At 49.0% G+C, this 21911-nt stretch overlaps 4 protein-coding genes; 2 read left to right on the top strand and 2 right to left on the bottom strand.

The window, feature by feature from the left end:
* Positions 1-10492: 10492 nt before the first annotated feature.
* On the bottom strand, positions 10493-11503 carry GSTUM_00004795001 (60S ribosomal protein L34). XM_002836559.2 has 5 exons: positions 11400-11503; positions 11324-11337; positions 11115-11238; positions 10698-10847; positions 10493-10637 (listed from the first exon to the last, which is right to left on the bottom strand). The coding sequence occupies exons 1-5, from the start codon at positions 11421-11423 to the stop codon at positions 10605-10607; spliced, it is 345 nt and encodes a 114-aa protein (XP_002836605.1). The 5' UTR covers positions 11424-11503; the 3' UTR covers positions 10493-10604.
* A 597-nt stretch (positions 11504-12100) lies between these two features.
* On the top strand, positions 12101-15008 carry GSTUM_00004794001 (uncharacterized protein). XM_002836558.2 has 5 exons: positions 12101-12319; positions 12490-13083; positions 13138-13570; positions 13646-14390; positions 14476-15008. Exons 2-4 carry the CDS (start codon positions 12794-12796, stop codon positions 13853-13855), a joined length of 933 nt encoding a protein of 310 aa, XP_002836604.1. The 5' UTR covers positions 12101-12319; positions 12490-12793; the 3' UTR covers positions 13856-14390; positions 14476-15008.
* A 61-nt stretch (positions 15009-15069) lies between these two features.
* Positions 15070-19504, bottom strand: GSTUM_00004793001 (uncharacterized protein; the record flags this gene model as incomplete). XM_002836557.2 has 5 exons in its annotated part: positions 15070-15891; positions 15947-16602; positions 16657-17329; positions 17382-19267; positions 19354-19504. The coding sequence occupies 5 exons, from the start codon at positions 19502-19504 to the stop codon at positions 15178-15180; spliced, it is 4080 nt and encodes a 1359-aa protein (XP_002836603.1). The 3' UTR covers positions 15070-15177.
* A 1438-nt stretch (positions 19505-20942) lies between these two features.
* Positions 20943-21808, top strand: GSTUM_00004791001 (uncharacterized protein; the record flags this gene model as incomplete). XM_002836556.2 has 5 exons in its annotated part: positions 20943-20986; positions 21048-21181; positions 21235-21525; positions 21599-21626; positions 21687-21808. The coding sequence occupies 5 exons, from the start codon at positions 20943-20945 to the stop codon at positions 21715-21717; spliced, it is 528 nt and encodes a 175-aa protein (XP_002836602.1). The 3' UTR covers positions 21718-21808.
* Positions 21809-21911: the final 103 nt, after the last annotated feature.

Below are 21911 nucleotides of genomic sequence, written 5' to 3'. Positions count from 1 at the left end.
GATCCAGGAAGGTGTGTAGATGAAGAAACTCACGACAGAGTGTAGTGCCCAGCTCGTACCTTTCTCTTGACCAACATCTTCTCCGGAAACAAGGGAGAAGAAACCAAAATGGTATCATAGTTTCAGAGTTGCCCGGCGATTCCCCAAGATTACGCTTGAAGGCCTCAAAAGTAGGCACACGGCCGACTATTCAACCTGCTCCATTGACACCAAAGTAGTTTCTATTTTCCTGTTCATTTCTCCCTCGTAACAAACCCGCAATTAACAGTCTTCCGCCACTGCTGTGCAATTTTCCCGTATTCGAGATCACACTTCCACTTGTATGATACAAATTTGCATGTTCAATTCAGATCCCAGTCACCGATTACATAAAATTGGAGGGCAATGGGAAAGGCGGGGCCAAATGATATATTATGAAAAAAAGACAGCTTAGGTTAGTAGCAGTCCCCTTCCAAGCATTATATTGCAAAATTTTAACAATCCCCAGGGCAACTGCACGAGCTCATAATAGTGCAACGCTCATTAAGTTAATTTCCTAAGCGTCCCTGGACCAAGTTGTCGCCATCTGAGCCTGTGGATTATTTATTTCATGATGAGCAGCTGGGCGTCCATTTTCTCATTCCATAATTGCCGAGTGGGAGCAATTGGTGAAGGCAAGACCTCCGCCGAACGAAATATACATACGCTCCTTCGATAAGTATCTCATCTCTGATGTCACGTAACTATTCGCTACTCATTCGGGAGGTCTTTTTTTCTGCTTCTTTGCCTTTCCTTCCTTGGAGTTTTAGCTAGCGTGGGTCCATATCGTCGCGTTTCTTGTTTATTCATATTGCTCATTAATATTTCTCTAGTTCCCTTTGTGGACATTGGTGTACATTACTGTATAGACTCCCCAGCACAAACGCGACCAAGCTAGCGTCCTGGGGTGATGATTTGCCATCAAATCAGACTGTCACCATTAATCACTTTATAAACTTGAAATAATATTATACAATTTTTGAAATCCTTCACAATATGATCTTACTCAGACTGCATCTGGCAGGACTACTTAAGTCCTCTTATAACTCGAATGATCCTACTAAATTACTGACATAATCACTCGGATGGTTTCGCAAAGCAGAGATTTGAGCGCAAGAGCTATTGCAGTCATCGATGTTAGTGCTTTTAATAGCACTAGTATTATCTCTATATCGAATAGCTTTTTCCAAGCACATCTTAGCTCTAACTTGCGTTGTGTTAGGACATAAACTTGCAGATTCCTGAATAAAAAAAAATCCCCAACAGACGGAAATGTGGCAGTAACGAGAGTGCTTGTTTGAATTTCAAGTTTATCCGAAAAAAACGGGGATACCCGGATGGAAGAAGGACCAATGATGATATACAACGGAAAATCAACTTCCTATGTTTGCTCTCGATCCCAATGGTTTTTCCCCGCGCCACCCCCCGTTCCCACAGTGGATCCAGCTGCCCCTTCAAGTAGTCTATATATAGACGGAGCCGCTCCCTAAAAAGGCCACTGCTGCTCCCGGAGACCAACGCGGCCAGACTCGGTGCTACTCGAGCAATACTTCCTAATCTCTGACTCTCGAGCTATTTGAATTCAATAAGGACTTCCCAGGTTCACTTTCTCGACCGGCGTCATCCAGTCAATCCAGAAGCCCAACACCATCTCTATTTAACTCTAAAGTTTTATTATGGTGTGTGCCATAAGAGATATCCCGAATGTTAGGGAATGAGAGGTACACCAATATTCTTGGTAGCAATTCAACCGCATCAAGCGCTAATCTTTTTGTTTTATAGAGGCAGTATCAAGGTGGGAAAGCACATAACAGAAGATATGTAACTCTTAAGGTCTAAGACCGAGGCTTCAAGAAACCACGTGATGACATGACCGAGGATATCAAGGAACATATCTCTAAGTCATGCAAGGAAAATGAACAAACGGGAAAAGGGCACCCCATCCGCGAAAGCAATTTGAAGCTGCACACCTATGCCACGCGCAAAGAGGGGAATCGTCAGGCATGAACTACTATATGGGCTTCATGCAAAACGTAATGTGCTTCCTAAAATCATGTTTTTACTTGCATAGTTCATCATGAGGCTTCCCAATTGTCGCTTGAGGTTGGCGAAGAAGATAGCGGGGGCTCTATCAATGATTGGAAAGAGTAAAAGTCGGGGACCCGAAAGAGAGGGGTAGGGGCTCGGGCTGTTACGCTCAATGCGCGGCTCGAGCATGAGTGTAAGTATGATACCGTTAAAACTGGGAATAACTATTGGACCTCAAGCTAGAACGTTGGAGGTTTCTCTCCTAGTAAGGTTGATTGGTGTTTTTCTCTTCATTTGTCTCAGAAGAGGGCTGAAAGACAGTTTTTGTTTTCGTTGTGTTTCTCCCTTTAACCCAAAGGAGGAAGTTCTGAACGTCTTAGCATGAGGTATAATAACTACAGTGTTCACAGCACCTCGCTCGCCTGATCTCGTGTTCCTTGGCAGGAACTGGTGGGGGTCAGGTGCTACATCTCGGCCTTTATATGATTGGAGGAAATAGTGGTACTGTGCATGGCCAGCCACACTCCAAAGCAGTGAGTCTCCGCGCATCGACACCAACCTCGGGCCCAGCACCGGGGTAAAAATTTATTTCGTACACTGACCTTACTGCCTCCCCACCTTATCCCTTGTTTTGAGAATAAGGATATCATTTCTGTTCTACCAGTTATTTTAAGTAGGGCTGTGACTCAAAACCTTTCTCTCGTCCTGTTGGGATGTAATATTGAATCTAGGAGAAATAGCTATAGTGCACGACTTGGGAAAGTCCTTAATCTAGAAAGTAATAATGGCATAAGCACTGAGCATCCACTCCTCCACTGGACAGATACTGGCAATGTATTCGATGTCCGTAAAAGTACTCTGTGTCCCATCGCGCCAAAAGTCCAGCAACTCGCTTAATACACGTTCCTTCCGTCATGGAGAGCAATCGTCAAAATCGAAATGCGTTGAGTAGGCTTGGGAACCGAACCAAAAGCTTATGGAAGCCGCACTAGTAGCTGAAACAAGGTGGGTAATGAAGTGTGTTGCCGGTGAACATACAGGGGGAGAATGAGATCAAATTTCCTATCCGACATCCAAAAACCTATTTAACAACCGTATATATATCTCAGTTCGCTTCACTGCAGACCCAACGAGTTCGTTTGGTTAACCCGGGTTATGGTTCGTTGGGCCTGATCGAACTTTCACCAGGTTCGGGTCGGGTCGGGCTCGTTCATTTTGGACCCGGATTAACCCATTAGAGAGGTTGAGTACAGTACAGTATGATAAACCTTGTTTGCCGGTGTGATAATCCTTGTGCTGTATATTACCAGCGCACACCACTCCAGAATGAACATGCTAAACACCATTGGGTGTCATATTCACGACCTCATGACGAGTGACGGGAGATGAGCATCTGGGTCCCTGGGACATTATCCCACTGCCTCCTTGTGGGCGTATGCGTGCAATGGCGGTATCCTATCATAGAAGATATACGCTCAGTATGCCTATCAAGTAATCTTAGAGCAAGTAGTATAATACTTTCACAGATTTTCCTCTCCGTATGAGTTCCCCAGCAACAAGAACCATATTCGAGAAGGGGTAAGTGGTGGGACCGAAGAGAGTAGATAGGGGGCCGCAGGCATCCCGGGACCTGAGGCAATTTGGTCAAGAAAGCCCCAAAAGCGCAAGCCCCTCGAGGCCTCGAGGGAGTCAGAAATGACACTCTCCTTTTATAGACCTTTAGCTCAATAACAGCAGTGTGGACCCTGCAAGCCCTTTCGCCCAACTTGCTAGGGATCCCTCGTTTTTTCTTGGTGCGGGGGGAGAGATCTTATCAGGTGGGCTATCAGAGGGTCAGATCGAGCCTTCCAGATAAGTTGTACTCGAGTACTAGTATCATACTATAGTATCTGTGCATGGCCAAAAGGAGTAGGGGAGAAAGCTAGCAGCGTCCTGTGGGGCATCAGGTAGTGAGTAATTAGACGGCAGACAGTCAACATGAGTTGAAAAATGCATGGCTTTGCACGAGTAGACACGAACAACCAAGAGTAGATATCATACTTGGCATAAGATTTCAATTCAGACCAGTCCAATCGGGATTGCTTACAACTCCAGAAGCCCCTCTAAGTCCCCGATTCGTATCCTGGAAGGGGATGGGGGCAAACACCAATGCAACTACGGTAGTCTAGGTTTCTAAATTCTGAGAATTCTGTGTTTCTTTTCACAAAGTCTATCGGTTGATCAACATACTGGTATGATAATCCCTCGCCCTTTTTGACCATGCGCGAGTACAGTACGAGTCCTGTATAGGTAGTGATAAGGTGAGCACAACTGTCCAGATCCCAGCTATGGAACACCATTATCTGGAGCCTCAATATCAACGCGCCACCAAGTAACCATAAGGCAGCACCCCCGCTTCCCTTCAACTCCCAAGAACTCCGCCATCACTATTTCACTAAACCATTTACCCTCTACAACATCCCAAGAACCAAGTAATAGAAAATGTTTCGCTCCTTCTCTGATAATGTCAACTCTTTCAACAACTATCAAATTACTGTTGCTGATGACCGGTCCGGGCTCCTGACCTGGCTGTCCCCGCTAGAGCCCCAAATACGACACCAGGGTATTCGAGGCAGCCGTGTTGAAAATGTGGGCGACTGGCTACTGCGAACCGACGAATTTCGAAGCTGGTGTGGTGGTGCTCGCGAAGAGAAATCTGATAATGCGACTTTATTCTACTATGGCGATCCGGGTGTCGGTAAAACATATCTCAGGTAAGAGATACAATCCCCTAAGCGAAAAAATTAAATAAGAGCATTACTGAGGAGTAGCGATGTTAGCTCCCTTGTAGTAGACACCTTGTGCGACCGAGCCAGAGGCCAGGATGTCGCCGTCGCCTGTTTCTACTTTGATTTCGCTTTACGGAAGGAGCAGACTCCAACGAGCGTACTTGGTGCCCTGCTGAAGCAGGTTGTCGGCGGGTTGGAAAATATGCCAGGAGATATCGCCGAGGCCTTCCAAGACCAAAAAAAAGTCATTGGTGGCCGGGGTTTGCGACTTCCCGAAATTGTCAAGTTGCTACAGACCTCCTCGTCCTCACAGCGCACCTTCATTTGCATTGACGCTCTGGACGAGTGTGTGCCAGAACATCGGGTCAAGATTCTCAGTTCGCTAAGAAAAATCCTTCAAAAGTCTCCCAACACTCGTATATACTTGACCGGGAGGCCGCATATTCGGGACGAGATCGAAAAACGTCTCGCCGGAACGGTAGTCGCTGTACCTATAAGTCTCATCCGGGATGATATTATCACGTATCTCCGTGCTAGGCTGGAGGAGGACACAATGCCCGAAGTGATGGATGATAGTCTTGAGGCAGGTATTGTGGAAAAGATTCCCGAAAAGGTTTCCGAAATGTATGTAGGAGAGGCAGTACCAGAGACCACGTCAAGGCATGTGCTAACGGATGCATATCTAGATTTCTGCTGGCCTCCCTGCATATCGATGCAATTCTACGAGAAACTACTATTCACCGTAGGCGGCAGAAGCTCAGCGCCATGACAGAAGGTTTAAGATTAGAAGATGTGTACGGCGCAACGCTAAAGCGGATAAAAGATCAGGGTGGGGAGAAGTCAAGACTCGGAATAGCCGCCTTGATGTGGATCTGTCACTCGGAACGACCGCTACAGGTAGATGAGCTCTGCCATGCACTTGCGGTCGAGATAGGATCAACGGATTTCTATCTTGATAACGTTCCACTGATAGGAACAGTGCTGGCCTGTTGTCAAGGACTCATCTCTGTGGACAAGGAAGCCTTGACCGTCCGGTTGATCCACTTGACCCTCCAAGAGTACCTTTCCACTCATCCCGACCTTTTCGGTAGTGCTCACTCAACAATGGCAGAAACCTGTTTGACCTATTTGAATTCGCCGCAGGTCAAGGATCTCCCCTACAATGTTATACCCAACCCCCGCGACACACCCTTTCTCGAGTATTCTTCAAAGCACTGGGGGGCTCACGCAAAAAGCCGGCTTTCAGATTGCGCGAAATCACTTGCCCTGGACCTCTTTGGCCAGTACGGTGGCCACATATCCGTTAAATTACTTTTCGGGCAACTTTGGTATCACGAAGACTCCAGTGATCTTCCCCTGTTCACTGGGCTGCACTGTGCATGCTTCTTTGGAATTGTGGAGCTTGTGGCTACTTTGATGAGTATGGAAGGTTGCGATATCAATCGAGGAGATTTTCTGGGTAATACTCCGCTTATATGGGCTGCTAGAAACGGGCACGAGGGGGTGGTGGAGTTGCTACTGGGGTGCAAAGATATCAACCCCAACATACCCGACCAATGGGGCCGAACACCGCTCTTGTGGGCTGCAAGTTCTGGGCATGAAGGAACAGTGCGTCTACTTGTAGCGCGAGAAGATGTCGACCCCGACGAACCAGATAGTGACAGCCAAACACCCCTACTTTCGGCCGCTATGAATAGGCATGAGGGGGTAGTGAAACTGCTGCTAGCGCGAGAAGATCTCAACCCCGAGAAGACTGACCGAGGGGGCCAAACGCCACTGTTGTGGGCAGCCTTTTCCGGGCATGATGGGGTGGTGAAATTACTACTGGAGCGAGAATGTGTCAACCCTGACAGACCAGATATGCAAGGCCGAACACCACTCTTGTTGGCCGCCAAGTTTGGGAACGAGGAGGTGGTGAAACTATTATTGGAAAGAGAAGGTGTCAACCCAGAAAAACTGGATAGCGACGGTCAAACACCACTCCTTGAGGCTGCCAGGTTTGGCCTGGAGGGGGTAGTGAAGCTATTACTAGCACGAGAGGATGTCAACCCTGACCAGCCAGACCGTGAGGGCCAAACGCCACTCCTAACAGCTGTCATGTTCGAGCATGAAGGGGTAGTAAAGCTCTTGTTGGGGCGGGAAGATGTCGACCCGGAGAAACCGGACCGGGAGGGCCTAACACCACTTCTTTGCGCTGCTAGGTGCGGGTGTGAGGGAGTGGTGAAGCTCTTATTGGAACGAGAATGTGTCAGCCCCGACAAGCGAGACCGATACGGCCAAACACCGCTCCTGGCGGCCGCTGCAGCCGGACATGAGGGGGTGGTGAGGCTTCTGCTAGCGCTAGAAGATGCTAAGCCCGACACTCTAGATGGCAGCGGCCGAACATCGCTTATGTTGGCTTCTCGGTTGGGGCACGAGGGGGTGGTGAAGCTGCTTCTGGCACGGGACGACGTTGACCCCATCAAGCCTGACCAACGGGGCAGAACAGCGCTCTCCTATGCCATCACTTTCAGGCATGAGAGTGTGGTAGAGCTATTACAAGCGCACACCTAAAAGCCGTGAAACCCCTAAACGGCTTAGCAGTCGGGGAGGCGACATTAGCTCCCTCAACCTAACCTCGCACACCGTCTCCGAGCACAGATAGACACCATTCCATTCCACTCTTCCCACCGAAAGAATCAGGCAGTCTCGGTGCGTACACAACTGTTGTACGGATATCCTAGTTTTTCCTTCTCTAGACGTACAAAAAACCCTGGCTAAGACCTATGGAAGGAAGATGGATCCCCCTAACGGGTGTATTTTTATCGAGTGAGGAGTTATGATCTCCTTCTACCCAGTCGTTTGGCATCCTCGGGGGAGCCAGAAAGAATCTCCTTTGTATCATATCTTCCACCCTCCAACCGCCATTTTCTACCCCCACATTTCCCCACTTTGTGTTATAGATATCTTGGGCATCCATGCTTTGTCTTCTTTTTCTCTCATTTTCCCGCTTGTCACGAATATAGAGGGATAGATTTATAGATGCACAGTACATTAAGCGTTGACTCCCAGTTACTAAGTGCAAGCACTTCAATAACGATTCTGCGGAAAACGATGCCAAGAACAGTATCTAATAATACTAACCAGATGGGCATGGTATTTCAGACAGGTGGATGGCCACGGCGTAGATTACGACAAAAATGCGCGGTCAGCATATTGGACGTGTGGAGCAGGTCTTCGCCATGCATTCAAGCCCGCCGATTTCCACTATATCCTATGAAGAATAGCGCCCCTCACAGCACCATACTCGCCCATGGGAACAAAAGGGTTACCAGTTCGTTCACCCCTTAATATGAATTCGCCCACATGCGGATCTCTCAGCCGGTCGCGGGAATGGCTTTAGCGGCGCCCCGCAGAGGCGATGACGATGGAGGGTCGGATATGCATATGTGGTCCTCAGACGGGGCAGTTAATCCGTGGGTGCTGTCGCGCTTGTCAAATTGCCATGGACGCCCTTTCTGCCGAGTAAACAATGGCAAAACATTCAGGGAATTTTTTCCCCCCCGCAGTCAACGGCCTCAGCCGCATACCAGGAATGACCATTCATTGGAAATGCCCGCTGACTGACCCTGGTATCCGAGCATCGTGGCAGGTCGGCGGGTGGTGATCGGGAGAAAAAGACTCTGTTTCGGGCCATCTCTGAATATTTGTTAATATGCAGGAAGGAAATTTCCTTCCGCTTTCGGTTCTCTAGAAGAAGCTTGAAACACGTATCTCAAGTCTAGTATTCCCTTCTTCGACATCGCACGGAGCCGACACAGTGGGTTTAAAGACGCATTCTGTCAAGTGCTAAGTATCACCACCTAGCCCGGGATCAGTTGCGCCAAAGAGATTTCTGCGCCGTAAGAACTCGAATAAATGGACCATGTACTATGATACCGGTATGTATCATAGTCTGAAATTTCCTCTTCCTCAGGAAAGTGGGGGGGGGGCTAAAAAAACAAAAAACCTGACCTCCCCGGGACAAACGAGAGAGGAAAAAGGGAAAAGAAAAAAACATCAGGCCTTATAGCTCCAGCACCCCTAGCATGGTCCGATTATTCGAGTTCCTACGGTACGACAACCGCATTTACAAGTGGAGTTTATCCAAATCTTTAAGAGACCCGTTTGTGCCTTCCAGAAGTTACCCACCACTCGTACCCATATATATATCCTTGCCCCCTATTAGGATAACCTCGGCTCACAACAGCGGAAACGCATTCCCGGTTTATATCGAGTGAGGATTTATGATCCATTTCAACACTAGACTCTAGCGGTGAACGCGAGGCCTGATAGAAGCTCCTTCTGATTGCCATGACACCCGTCCCAAGACTTCCCACCACTTCGGAAGACGCTATGTGGCCTTCTAAGATGGTGGCACTCCCGAAGAGTGTTACACAGTTCAACTAAAATAATAGCCCAACAAAAAGTTTAGCATGCATGGTAAGGAAAAGCTGCAATAAAACACTCAATTCTATGACGAAAAAGCTTTTATTGCTTTTGTCATATGTTCTGATCCTTCGCTTCCTTCTGCATTTGCTCTGAGATTCTTCCCACTGCTTTTTGACTCTCTTCTTAGAAGTTTTCTCCGCACTACCTATTAGATCTTATGCCGTTTCTACGGTCTTTTATAGCAGAAGTTCTAATAATTTTGCGAGCCGAGACAATACAAGTTACTTAAGGATAGTTTGAGGCATGGGGTATGATCCATCGTATGTGATCTAGATGACAATATCTGAATATGTATAGATTATACATATCAGAAAAGGAACAAGGCCTGAACAGGAGAAAGGCGAAACAGGCAGGAAGGACAAACTTGAACCATGGTCACAATGTTATTAGCTCCACATTTGGTATCCTCCTAGTTAATACTCCTACTGACAGTTTCCATTGATTAATTCTATTGGTCAATTTATTCCTAGTGCAACACGTGATCATGACGAAAACTGTCAACGTAAAGTCGCGGTTATTACCTTTGAATCCCCTTATGATACTTGTCGAAAACGTCGGCGATATCATACACTGTAGCAATAGCTTTGTTCAGCCGTAATTCAGGTAGAGCTGATAGTGCAAATCCCCCCCTCTCCCCTTCCAGGAAGCCCAGATCCCAATTGCCGACGACCACGGGTAGGGTTTCGAGAAGCCCAACTCGTTGTGGCAATTAGTCATTATACGGTAAGTTTCTTTTACATTTAAGCTACAGAGCGTGGGTATGATAGTATGGTGGGGGACAGTATTAGCGATATTAGAGCAGGTTTGGACGGAATTCCTATAATCACCAAAAACTATTACTAAAAGAGGCTACTCCAGGTTGTGATATATTTGACATCCTAATCTATTATTGTGCCGGCATTGCGATATCTGTGCTGAATGTATCCGCTCTGAGTTTTGCTCCGGCCTCCCGGGCTCACTGGTCTTCAGCTGTTAGGGCCGCGTTGTCGCCGTAGACCCGTAGCAAGGCCGCGGACCTGAAGGATCATCTCTTCCAATTTTAGGGATCACCCCGAGGACGCCCAATAACATTATCCCTCATCCTAGCCAATATATCCCCTTGTATGGCCTAGCCTGGAGGCATTCGTAGGAACAAACACATCGATCAAGACCACCGTGGATCACTGCCCGCGCGTCTAACACCACACATAACTACACCAAAAATCGCGTTCACTCAAGATCTCTCCACAATGAAGAAGGATCTGCATTTATTTAAAGATACCCACAACCGAAAAAAGGACACAAGAAAAAGAGAGAAACACCCAGTTTTAGTTTCCATTTTTAGCGCTTTTTCGCAGCGGCCTCCTTGAGAACCTATACCCCGATTCCGGTCAGCACGCTTGCAAGTTGGGAGGAGAGAGGGAGGATAATGACCTTCTTCACAATCTTCTGCTCCTCAATCAAGAACGCACGGACAACGCGGTCCTTTACACAATTTGCACAACGAGATCCACCGTAGGCACGCTGGACGGTCTTGGTAGGCTTGGACACTTGGGAGTATTCACGAGGACGGAGAGCGGGGATCTGTGGGATATTTGTCAGTTGTTGTCTCTTCCTCAAAACTCCAACTCGAATATTCTGCGATCCCGGGGCAGTGGTGCTGGTAGTGCTAGTCGGCCGGTTGAGGAAAAAATTCCAACATAATCACTCCATCACCCAATTCCAGCATCCACCAGCATCCCACCTCACAGAAATCCCCAATCGAGCGAGTAACACCATCCCATCACCACTACCACAGCCACTGCCAATCGTCTAGAAGACACAAACATAGACAAGTCAAGGCAAACTCACGCCAGGAAGTTTAATCCCACAGTCACCACATTTCGGTGGGCTCCCTCTCTTCTTAATGTGAAGGTAGCGAAGCTTTCCCCCGGGAGTTTTAATAACACGGACCCTATTGCTGCGAGTATTGTACCTAAATAGCCCTCCTACAGTCAGTCCCTGAGTCCAAACCCTCCGATGTCGTCCCGGTGTGTGATGGGAACAAGAAAAAAACTTACGGATTCCTCCGTCTCTAAATCCAAGTCAGCGCTTCATGCAGGAAAAAAACTCATCCAGAGGGAAAAAATAACATACATAGGTCAATCTAGTAGAAACCATTGCGTCCGGTTATCGTCGTGGCAAAATTTGTCGTTTGGGTAGTTCGTCGGTCGGTCGTCGTCGCCCCTGGTCGTTGGTTGGTGTGGTTTATGGAGTAAAATTGGAAAGAGTGGAATAGTATCCGAGTGGTGTGTGTACCAATTTAGCTCGAGGAGAATTGGCAGTCATAGGGTTTGCCCGGTTGTGGCTGGTAAATGAGGCTAGTGCTTCGCCACACAGCCCTAGCCCAGGAGGAAGACTGAGGTTACACAAATACTTCGTGCCGGGGCCTATCATACGGTAGGGTACCGTACTGTACTCATTCTAGTATGATACTTGGGATCTAAAATGTATCCTTCCTTAACTAGAAGTGAATCGCTAGATTTTCAAACTGAGATCACTGCGCTCGAGTATTCTATCATCTCTTGGGTGCTCTGGAGGGCAAAGGACTTTTGGTCGTAATAGCGAAACAACCCTGTACGCGAATACCGTACTCGTACAAGTACCATGGCTAATTTTAGCTACAAACATTATTATGATCATATCTACGCTCATTATCACTGAAGAATGCTGAGGTGGCACCCCTTAGTCATCTCGGTCATGGACGCGGGCGCAACATTTTCCACCCGATCACTTGGTCTAGGAGATAAACTACCAATTACCAGTACGAGTATCGTTGTGCCTTAGGATCAACGCATGATACCGGTATCATACAAGTATCATACACCAGGCTCCAATAAACAAACTTCAACTTTAGTCTACCGGTACCCTTCAATCCAGCCCCAAACTCCTCCGCCCACTCCCCCCTCCACAGCCAACCCAATCCTATAGAATCTCTCGCCCTACAACCCCATCCGCACCGCAGATCCCGCCCAAAACGCCCCTGATCTACGCCCCAATAAGCCAAAGGCTCGAAAGTAAAAGACCTCTTCCAAAATCCCCTTCTCCCCACCATGTCATCCCTAAAATTCTTACACGGATCCAGGAACATAAAACCCACCCGTCCTCTCCCTTTTCATCTTCGCCCTCCTTTTCATTCATTCCTGTTGGTGGTGCTTTTCCATAAGTGCGCTAACAACAGGATCAGCACCTGGCAGCAGTCCCCCCTCCCACCTCCGGCCTCAAGCTCCTTCACAAGCAGACCTGTTGCAGCAACGCAACAACCGATTTCCCGCGAGCACGAGAGCTAGACCTGTTCCCGGATCCCTTACATTTGTATTCACTTCCGACGTTGTTGTTACTGTTTCTGTCGTTAGAGGAGACTTTTGGATTGAACAATCTGAGCTGGAGGGGCTATTCTACTGTTATCACAGCTACTACCACCACCACCACCAACCACAGCCAGTACGATAAGGCAGAAGGCAACGGCGGCAGGAATGAGTAAGGGCATCATGGAAAACAGCACGAGTTCCGGTGGCATCGCCACCGCTACTACAACCGCGACTAACTCTACATCCCCATCTTTACAAAAGGTAGACGCGGAGCAAAATTCCCAGACCTCCACCGCTGCTCTCGCCCCACCAGAAGAATCTGGAGAAGACCTATACACAATCTGCACCCGCCTCTCACAGAAGGTACACCGCTTTTTGGAAACCGACTTCTCTAGTGAACTCTTAAAAGGTGTGCAACGCCAGACGGCCATTTCCCTAGGCGTGATTGAGGAGGCTTTACAGCGGTATAAGTACCTTTCCCCTACCCCCCATCCGTCCCCCTAATACTAAAACTTTTTTAACAGATTAGAGAACCTCTCCATATCCTTCAATGGTGGCAAGGACTGTCTCGTCCTCCTAATACTCTTCCTCGCTTCTCTCCCCCCGCACCTAGCTCCCCCCCCCAAATCTGCCCCCAACGCTTCAGGGGAGAGTGGAGAAGAAAAGATAAACTCAGTATATGTAACAACAACCCACCCCTTCCCACAAGTCGATGCCTTCGTGCAAACCTGCATCACAACCTACCACCTCTCCCTAACTCGCTACTCCCAGTCAATGAAGTCATCCTTTGAACGCTATCTGCAGGAAAATCCAAACGTAGAGGCGATATTCGTGGGCACAAGGAGGACAGACCCGCACGGAGAGTTTTTGTCGCACTTTGACGTTACGGATCACGGATGGCCAAAGTTCATGAGGGTGCATCCGGTGGTGGACTGGGGGTACAGAGAAGTTTGGGGGGTATTTATCCTTTTTTCCCCTCGGAATTGCGCGCAGAAAGCAGTCGCACTAATTGTGGGTGTGACTGGGGAATAGTTTCTCCGGGAATTGCAGATCCCGTATTGCGTGCTTTATGATATGGGGTATACGTCGCTCGGTGGGACTAAGGATACGCACCCTAATCCGGCGCTTTTGGAGGATGGGACAGAGGTGCTGGAGGGCGAATGCGGGGAGAGAAAACGGAGGTTCAGACCCGCGTACGAACTTGTGGAGGACGGGCAAGAAAGGTTGGGTAGGGACCGGTAGAGGCTCCCCCCTTTTTTTTGTTTATGATAGATACTAGAGAAGAGGGGGAGGGGTGGGTGGTCCAACGGGGGGGTAGCATGTCTAGATTTTCTTTCCCTATTTGATTTTAAGGGGTTTGAAGGGTTTCATTTCGATGGTTAGGGTAAACCTATTAGACCTTAGAGGTATGATACGATCGATACGCAATTGTGCGGGCTACCTATGACGATATGGGCGGATCTAGGCTCTATAAACTTGGTGGTTTCTTTTTTCTTCCCCTTTTCTCTTCCACCCATTTCTCATGCGTCTTGCACTCTACTGTACTACCACCCCTTCCCCCGCAGCTAGATTTAGAACTATCTCACTATAAAAGGTAGAAGACTCGACTATCATATCATATCATGCCGCAATCTACGTCGCAAGTACAGCATAAACCAAACCCCATCCATACCAGCGGATCCACAAACCACACCAGAACAGCACCACCACCACCACCGCACAACACCTCGCCGAGCGAAAACCCCCAGACACTCCCCCACCAGATCGCAACACAAAGGTAGCGTGAGGGATCGCATACTCCCCCCCCCCCACCCAAAAAGCAAAACAAAAAGAGAGAAGAGCAACCGCTCAATCTTGAGTAGCAGATAATCTCAAATGCATTACCCACGCACAACCCCACTTTCCAATCCTCATCTAATCCCGCCCCCCTTCCTTCCGACGGTCATGCATCGAACGGCTTTTACCGCACCCGGGGAATGTGGTATCATACTCCGACTAATATCGGCACTTCAGTCTTACCAGAGGATGTCGGACGAGCACGTACGCTTCACATCTTTGTTTTGGGGGGTGACTGTGTGTGTGTGTGTGTGTCTGGCCTGTGCGGTGGGTGAGGTTGAATCAACTTGAATGTCGAGTGATGGTATATGATCCACTGTTGGGGTTTTATGGTATTACTCGTGGGGTGGTATTATGCGTTTGGAAGTGCTTGTGTGGGTGCGAAGTCTGTTTGTGGGAGTTTGGTTTGGTTTAAGAGGGGAGGGGGGTATGCTTTGTGTGGGTAAACTGGGTCATTGGCCAAGCCAAGTACCGTAGCGCGTGTATGGTGAGCGTCATGATCAGGGGATCATCGAGTAAGAAGGCGACTCCAGAGTGAAATAGATATGATAAGTTATAACTTAGTTCGGCTACGATAACTTAAAGAAGGGACCGAAAAAGTAAAGGGTATGCTGGAAGGTAAAAAAAAAAGCCATGAATACAGCGAAATCAAACTCCCTCAATAAAATAAAGTAAAATGAAATAAAAAACACCGCCCCTTCTCCCCCCCTCTATCTGTTCTAACACAACTAGTGCTGCTTCTTAAACCCTCCAACCACATCCGCCACCAAAAACTCCATCTCTAGACCCGCCTCTTTATACACCGTCTGGGTCAAAATCTGCGTACGTCGGTGCACATCTATAAACTCTTTCTCCAGCGCGGCCAGGATACGGTCCACCAACACGGCATCATCATCCCCGCCGTCTGCAGCAAAATGCTTGTCAACCCTCTTCCTCAGTGTCTCGATACCACGGCGGATTTCCTTCCCGTCGTGATGCGTTAGCGCCTTCTTGAAGACTTGTCTCGAGTGGGATTGGCGCGAGGGGATGTCGTCCGCGCCGTTCCGCTGTATGACTTCCACGCTCTCGACGAAATCTAAGAGTTTGCCTAGCGGACGACGAATGACGGAGGAGGTGTAGAGGCCAAGGTGTTCGGCGAGATCGCGTTCCGCGCGAGTCTTGAAGAGCGTGAGAATGGGGTTTGTGGTGTTCAAGGGCAGTTCTTCCAGGTAGTGGTGCATGTTCTCGATCATCATTATGTGGTAGTTTAGCTGCTCCTTGTCTTCTGGGTCGAGACTGGAGCTTGTGACTGTCGGGCTCTCCTTCGCAATTGCGTGCAGAGATTCAAACATGGCTTTATTAATACGCTCGTAGCCGTCATTGACTAGGTCACGGATGTCAAGGTCTGTGGAGGACCCGGGGACCTCAGCGGGGAGTTGATCCTCGATTCTGCTAGCAAAGGACTGCGTGGAGTGTTAATATGGGGGCGTTCAAAATGGTCCATGGGCGGTCACTCACTGGGAACACCTTCATAAATGGAATAACGCCCTTTCTCTTCTTAATCTTAACCTTTTTCTCTTCAATGGCCTTGACCTGATCATCCAGAAACCTAGAAAACAACCCTGCAAGACGATCGTGCAATTTCTGCAACATCTTGAGCAAGAACTCCTGATCCGTATCTAGGAGAGCTGCCATCTTCGTCTCAAGTGCATACAGCACACCAACGCCCTGTAAAGGGTCCATTCTAATAGCCCACTCAATAAGACTCTGCAAATCCTGGGATAAGAACCCAAACAGCTCCGTCATAAAATCCGACACCATCTTCGCCTTCGCCTTGTCCGTCTCAGCAGGCTTCAACCCGCTGAGATCCCTAATCTTCCGGTGCTCCGCCGCCGGCGAGTTCGCGAGAAACTCAGAAAAGTCTTGTGGCAGCTGTGACGACATTTGGAAGAACTCAACCACGAAATTCTGCTCTCTTAGTATTAGGTTATACATCTCTGCCAGGGCTCCTGCGAAAGCCTCATGTGAATTGATTATTCCATCTTGATTCTTGTTTTTGGAGTGGTCACTGGTTGGCGACCTGATTTTTGCCAAGGTTTGCGACCGTTTGACGGTCAATTTTCGAGCAGCCGTTACAGCGACATTGTCAGCCTCTTTCTCTTGCGCGGTGAAGACTGTTCTAACGTTAGCACCCAAAGATTTGCCTTTGATGCAGGCGGGTAATTTACGTAGATCTACTTCATCCGAGATGGGCTTTTTGGTGATCTTCTTCCACGCTAGCACGTGCTCCCTGAATTCGTCCTGGAATAAGCCTGAGACGGGTTTCTCGTAGAGCTTTTGCAACCCGTAGTATTCCTCCAAGTCAGCGTCTTTGGTAAAGGCAATTAATCCAGAGAATTTGTAAAGAGCCATATAGGCGCTATCGTGTCCTAGCAATCTTGGTTGCCCAGGACTCATCGGACTGTTCTTCGAGTTCTTTGCAAGCTCGACGACCTCTGCCCCGAATTTGATGGTCATGAATTGTTTCATTCTTGCCAGGAATAACTGGGCATCCTTTTGATACCCCTCCTTTCGCTCTTGAAGAGCCTTCATAGAGCCAATGCCCTCATCACTCCAGGAACCTCTTCGGCCATCCCCGACAGGTGACTCGGGAGCATGTCGCGCCATCTTAGGGTCAATAATTGTCATCGCCTTATAAAGAGCAAGCAGAGTGTCCTCAATAGACTGTAGAGCTTGAGGGGAGTCTAACGGTCCATATTTGAGCACCTCAAGTTGTTGCGGCACAATGGATATGATAGACATGAGATTCTGCAGCTCACGCTGCAAGGTCTTCTGGTTAGCAGTTTGGACTTGGAGGCCTTGGGACTGGTTTTCGATGTGAGAGATGTCATCATTCAAGCTCTATATTTGTTAGTGTGAATACCTAAAAATAATGGCAGAGGGCTATGCTCACGGTTAGTTCAACGGCATATAGAGTCAACAGTGAATCCATCTCATCACATTCCTGAATCGCCTTATCAAGGAGGCTGGATAACTCCTCAATCCTGGAATCGCCATCAGTATTCACGATAACATCCTTAGCCTCCACCTCCGCAATATCTTTGCGAATCTTTGTCTCCAGAGCATCGACCTTCCCTTGTGGATCCCAATTGAATTCTCTTAACAGGTCTTCAATATCAACAGTCACCCGCGAAGTATCTACATCATTTAGATAAGAGGATTTGACCGATTTACGCTTCCTACCCTTAGTATTTGGTGATCGCGATCTACTTCTCTCACCCCGTTCGCCAACATCACCTGGTCCATCTGGCGATGTGGACCTCCCCGAGGCCGTAGGAATTTCCAATGAATCATGCTTTGGCCGGCCAGGGGACGCGTTTCGCGGTGTAGGGGAAGACAATACCGGAGGTTTGTCTTTAGGTGTAAGAGTAGCTCTCCGAACTTCGCTTCTTAGCGGTGGCTCCATTTGTTTTTCTTGAGACCTCTGGTTGGATGATGGTGGCGGGAGATCACGAGTTCTGGAAGGTGAACGTCTACGTTCACCCGGCGCACCTGCGGTACCATATGACCCATTCCCACCACGTGCGTCCCGATCCTTGCGCTCTTCTGGATATTTGATCTTTGGCACCTCCTCCTGTCTACCCGGATCCTGAGAGGGTGTTCTGGACATGGCGGTCGGTGTTGTAGGAGTTTTTGGTCGCTGCCTTCGGTCTCCCATCATTCCTCCTGCAGCGTATGTATTTGCTGCCAAGCGGAATTGCGACGCTACGTCTTTGCTGGACATTTTCTTGGCTACACCACGTGCGTCAATCAGTAGAGAAGGCTCGGGGGGAGCTGCTGGAGGAGGTGGTCCTCTATTACCACCGCCGTAGGGATACTGGTCTATAGCCTCTCGCGATTGGTGACTAGAAGCGGAAGGGGTACGGAACATTCTCTCAGACGATGGCATACGACGAATTCCTCGTTCGTCCTCTACAGGAGCTCCCCTGGTCCCAGACCGATCCCTACCAGACCTCGAAGATCCATCCGATGGCCGCCTTCCTGGTCCTTGTGGAGGTATAGGGGGAGGTGAAGGATCGCCGAGAGCTGCTCCTGAAGCGGTCGAGTACGCTGAAGCTCCAGATATATTCCGACTCCCGGGGGCCAAATCGGGCGGTCTTCTACTACTACTTGGAAGGGGATCACTTGACTGCGATGGTCGTAAAGGGCCGGGGCCAGTGCGAAGTCCGTCAATCCCCTTATTCCTTGGCGATGGTTGTCTTCCTGGTGATGCCATATTATCCATAGAGACAGCTGAGGTGAGATTGCGAAGGGGTGTCGGTTTGAGTGACGAAGAAAACTGTGAGGGACCCGGAGACACAGGCGAGGGACCAGCTGGCGAAGCTCCCCCTGTATCATCCCTCTGACTTTCCTGCAGAGAAGCCGCACCACCCAACATCTTATCGACCTCTGTCCCTCCAAAACCGATCAAAGTTGGAATTTTCCCGCCCGTGTACTTTTTGTAAATTTTAAGCAGCGACGAGATAAAAAAATCCTTCTCTTTACTCGAATTGGCTTGCCAATAGTAAGGTTTAATAATAGTGACAGTGAATCCCTTCTCGAACGGTGCGATGTGATTCTCTATCTCAGACAAGTCATCCAAATTCCATGTCTTTCCAATCTGGAAGCCACCGTTCGGATTCTCACGAGCTTTGTGCATGCGAACTCGCCCAGTCTTCCGCACGGCAACGACAATCACCCTGGACTTTTTCTGATCGCGAGGGCCATCTGCTAGCGGTGGGGACGATGGGGAGGCTCCATCCTCGATAACTCTGCAATGCGTGATGTAAGATTCTAGGACTAGCACACGCGAGCGGGAAAGAGACGAGCCGCGAGCATCAGTTCATCCGTAAACAAGCAGAGGAGAAAGGCGACCATTAACGTACGAGCACCATCGACATCAGGTTTTGAAAAGCACGAAGCAGTGATCCGCCTCTTCTCATCTTCAAATTGTCGAGCTTTAGCACCGGCAGCTGTGGGAGGAGGTCCAGCTGCGCCAGGGCCCGGGGCTCGGTTCGCTTGAAATTGGTCTGCCATGGTGGCGACGAGGACGGCGTGTTGATGCGTGGGTAGGGCAGAGAGGGTATTGCTCGAGTACTCGTATTGGAAGAAGAAAGGGGAGCTGTCTCCAAGTAGGGGCAGATCTCGGAGACTCTGTGTGTGGAGCCGTATGCAGTCAGGCTTCGCAGGTCAACGTTTGAAGGTTGCAACAGAAGTGTCCCTAGAGGCAGGAAGCAAGGCAAGGTATGCCTCAAGTCGCCAACCAGCCTCAGGGGTCCGACGGAGGGTTGGGGCGATCATGAAAGTGAATATGGTAGAATAATAGTCTTTAGAGCGGGATGGTATTACACGGAATTCACAATCTATGAAGGTTTAGCGATGGCTGTCTTGCATCCTATACATGTGAGGAATTGTTTGGGACGCAGGTGGGACGAACAGGCCGGTGGTTTAACCGTGGTTAGGAAACATGAAGCCACAGCACCGGCACAAGCCACAACGACAATCTCGACCTGACACTTCCCCCGACCACCGCCACTTGACTTGCGGGCTTGAATTATGGTGCTGAGCATCAACCTGGAACGGTCGGATTCGGGGGGGGATACCGGTACAAGCACTAGTACTATCCGACGATCCTAAAGCAGAGCTTACATGTTCCACCACGCACGGTAGCTCTGCCGTCTTTCTTGTGTTATTTGGAATTTGCACTGAAAGTTCATGTCGTACCTGACTATTGATCTGACTGGGACTCCCCGCCCTGCCACAGCTCACCCGAAGCGCCAACACCGGGAAGTGACAAATAATTTCGATTGTGGGGACTTTCATCGTGATACCCACCTATATGATACCCGTACCGGCACTCGTAGAGGGCAACAACACAGTAAGACAAATTCTTTGATAGCGGGAAGAGATATCAGATCACACGTCCATAGCCTCGGCCCAGTCTCGGCAAACAACCCTCCGACCTCCAGGCGCAAATGTTCTCGCACCGCACGAGCATTGTACCGGTACCCCAGTACTCGAGTACCCGCTGCCCGCATTACAAGTACCTGGTACTCGAGTACTCGTAACCTATCATACTCAGCCCCCTTCCTCCTGGAAACCTCCGCGAATAATGCTCCAGGTATGATGGTTGTCGCACAGACACTTCTTATGACGCAATCCGCTGTATCATAGCATTCCAAATCCTCCTCCATTAATTTACTCCCATCTGTAACATGGTCTGTTGGACCTAAATTATCCCTTCCAATTCCTCTAACAGGTGCAAACACAACTAATCCCGGCCACAGATCCCGCCCCCCCATCTCTATATAACCTTCACACCCTTGACACCGACAAACTGGCCATCATCTCAACTGGAATCCTCTCCTTCTTCCTCCTAACGCTCACGACAACGTTAATGTTCACATCTCTCCTCCCTCGCTTCTTCCGCCTCTTCTCAGCCAGCAAATTCACCTTGGGTCCTCTCGGCGGCAACATGTCCCTCCCGGAGACCACCGAAAAAGCAACATTCGCCGCTGGGTAGATATACCCTTCCGTCCCCGCTGGCATTTCAATACTAACAAAAATGTGGGGGAAAAAGGTGCTTCTGGGGTGTCGAACATCTCTTCCGCAAACACTTTACAGGCAAAGGCCTGTTGGATGCTCGAGTCGGCTACATAGGTGGGGACACCGCACACCCAACCTACCGTTCCGTTTGTTCCGGGACAACCGGCCGTATGTACCTACTGACGTCCCCTTCTCACTCCCCATACCGCTAACATTACCAGATGCCGAGGCGCTCCAAGTTCTCTATAACCCTTCAGAAGTCACCTACGAGAAACTTCTAGAATTCTTCTTCCAGATGCACGACCCAACAACGGTGGATCGCCAGGGGCCAGACGTGGGATCCCAGTATCGCTCGGCGATATTCTTTCACAATGACAAGCAGGAGGAAGCTGCCAAAGCGGTGCTGGAGAAAGTTACGAAGCAGTGGTATAAGACCGACATGGCGACTCAGGTGATCCCCGCTGGGGAGTGGTGGGATGCAGAGGATTATCATCAACTTTATTTGGATAATAGTGAGTTTTCCCATCTGACATTTGATCCTCGATGTGAGGGAGAGGGAGAAGGATACTAACAGCGGAGCGGCAGATCCAGGAGGCTATGAGTGTCCTTCGCAGTAAGTTTCTTCTCCTGATAGTCTGCTTGTTTGCTGGAAGAGGTGCTGAAAAGGGTGTAGCTATCTGCGGACCTTTCCACCGCTCGCTTGATTGGTTAGGCGCAAGTGTCGAATTGGTGGATAGCTGGGTTACGTGAGGTTTAGTGCCAGAATGGAGACAATAAGGGGTCTTTAGCGTTGAAGTCCGAGTTTTGATTTGTACACGAGTGATTTTTCATGAATTTCGGACATCGTTAGTGTGTTGCATAATATGAAAGGCTTCGATAAACAGAAAATTTTGGAAGA

The sequence above is a fragment of the Tuber melanosporum genome (genome assembly GCF_000151645.1).
Source record: "Tuber melanosporum whole genome shotgun sequence assembly, scaffold_15, strain Mel28".
Taxonomy (NCBI): domain Eukaryota; kingdom Fungi; phylum Ascomycota; class Pezizomycetes; order Pezizales; family Tuberaceae; genus Tuber; species Tuber melanosporum.
This window is presented reverse-complemented; position numbering and strand designations above follow the sequence as displayed.

Coding starts and splice junctions, on each gene's coding strand:
- GSTUM_00004795001 (XM_002836559.2), bottom strand. CDS start 11,423: ATGGTTTCTACTAGATTGACCTAT. Junction 10,848..11,114: donor GTGGGATTAAACTTCCTGGC/GTGAGTTTGCCT, acceptor AATATCCCACAG/ATCCCCGCTCTCCGTCCTCG. Junction 10,638..10,697: donor AGCAGAAGATTGTGAAGAAG/GTCATTATCCTC, acceptor ATCGGGGTATAG/GTTCTCAAGGAGGCCGCTGC.
- GSTUM_00004794001 (XM_002836558.2), top strand. CDS start 12,794: ATGGAAAACAGCACGAGTTCCGGTGGCATCGCCACCGCTACTACAACC. Junction 13,084..13,137: donor GAGGCTTTACAGCGGTATAA/GTACCTTTCCCC, acceptor CTTTTTTAACAG/ATTAGAGAACCTCTCCATAT. Junction 13,571..13,645: donor GGTACAGAGAAGTTTGGGGG/GTATTTATCCTT, acceptor ACTGGGGAATAG/TTTCTCCGGGAATTGCAGAT.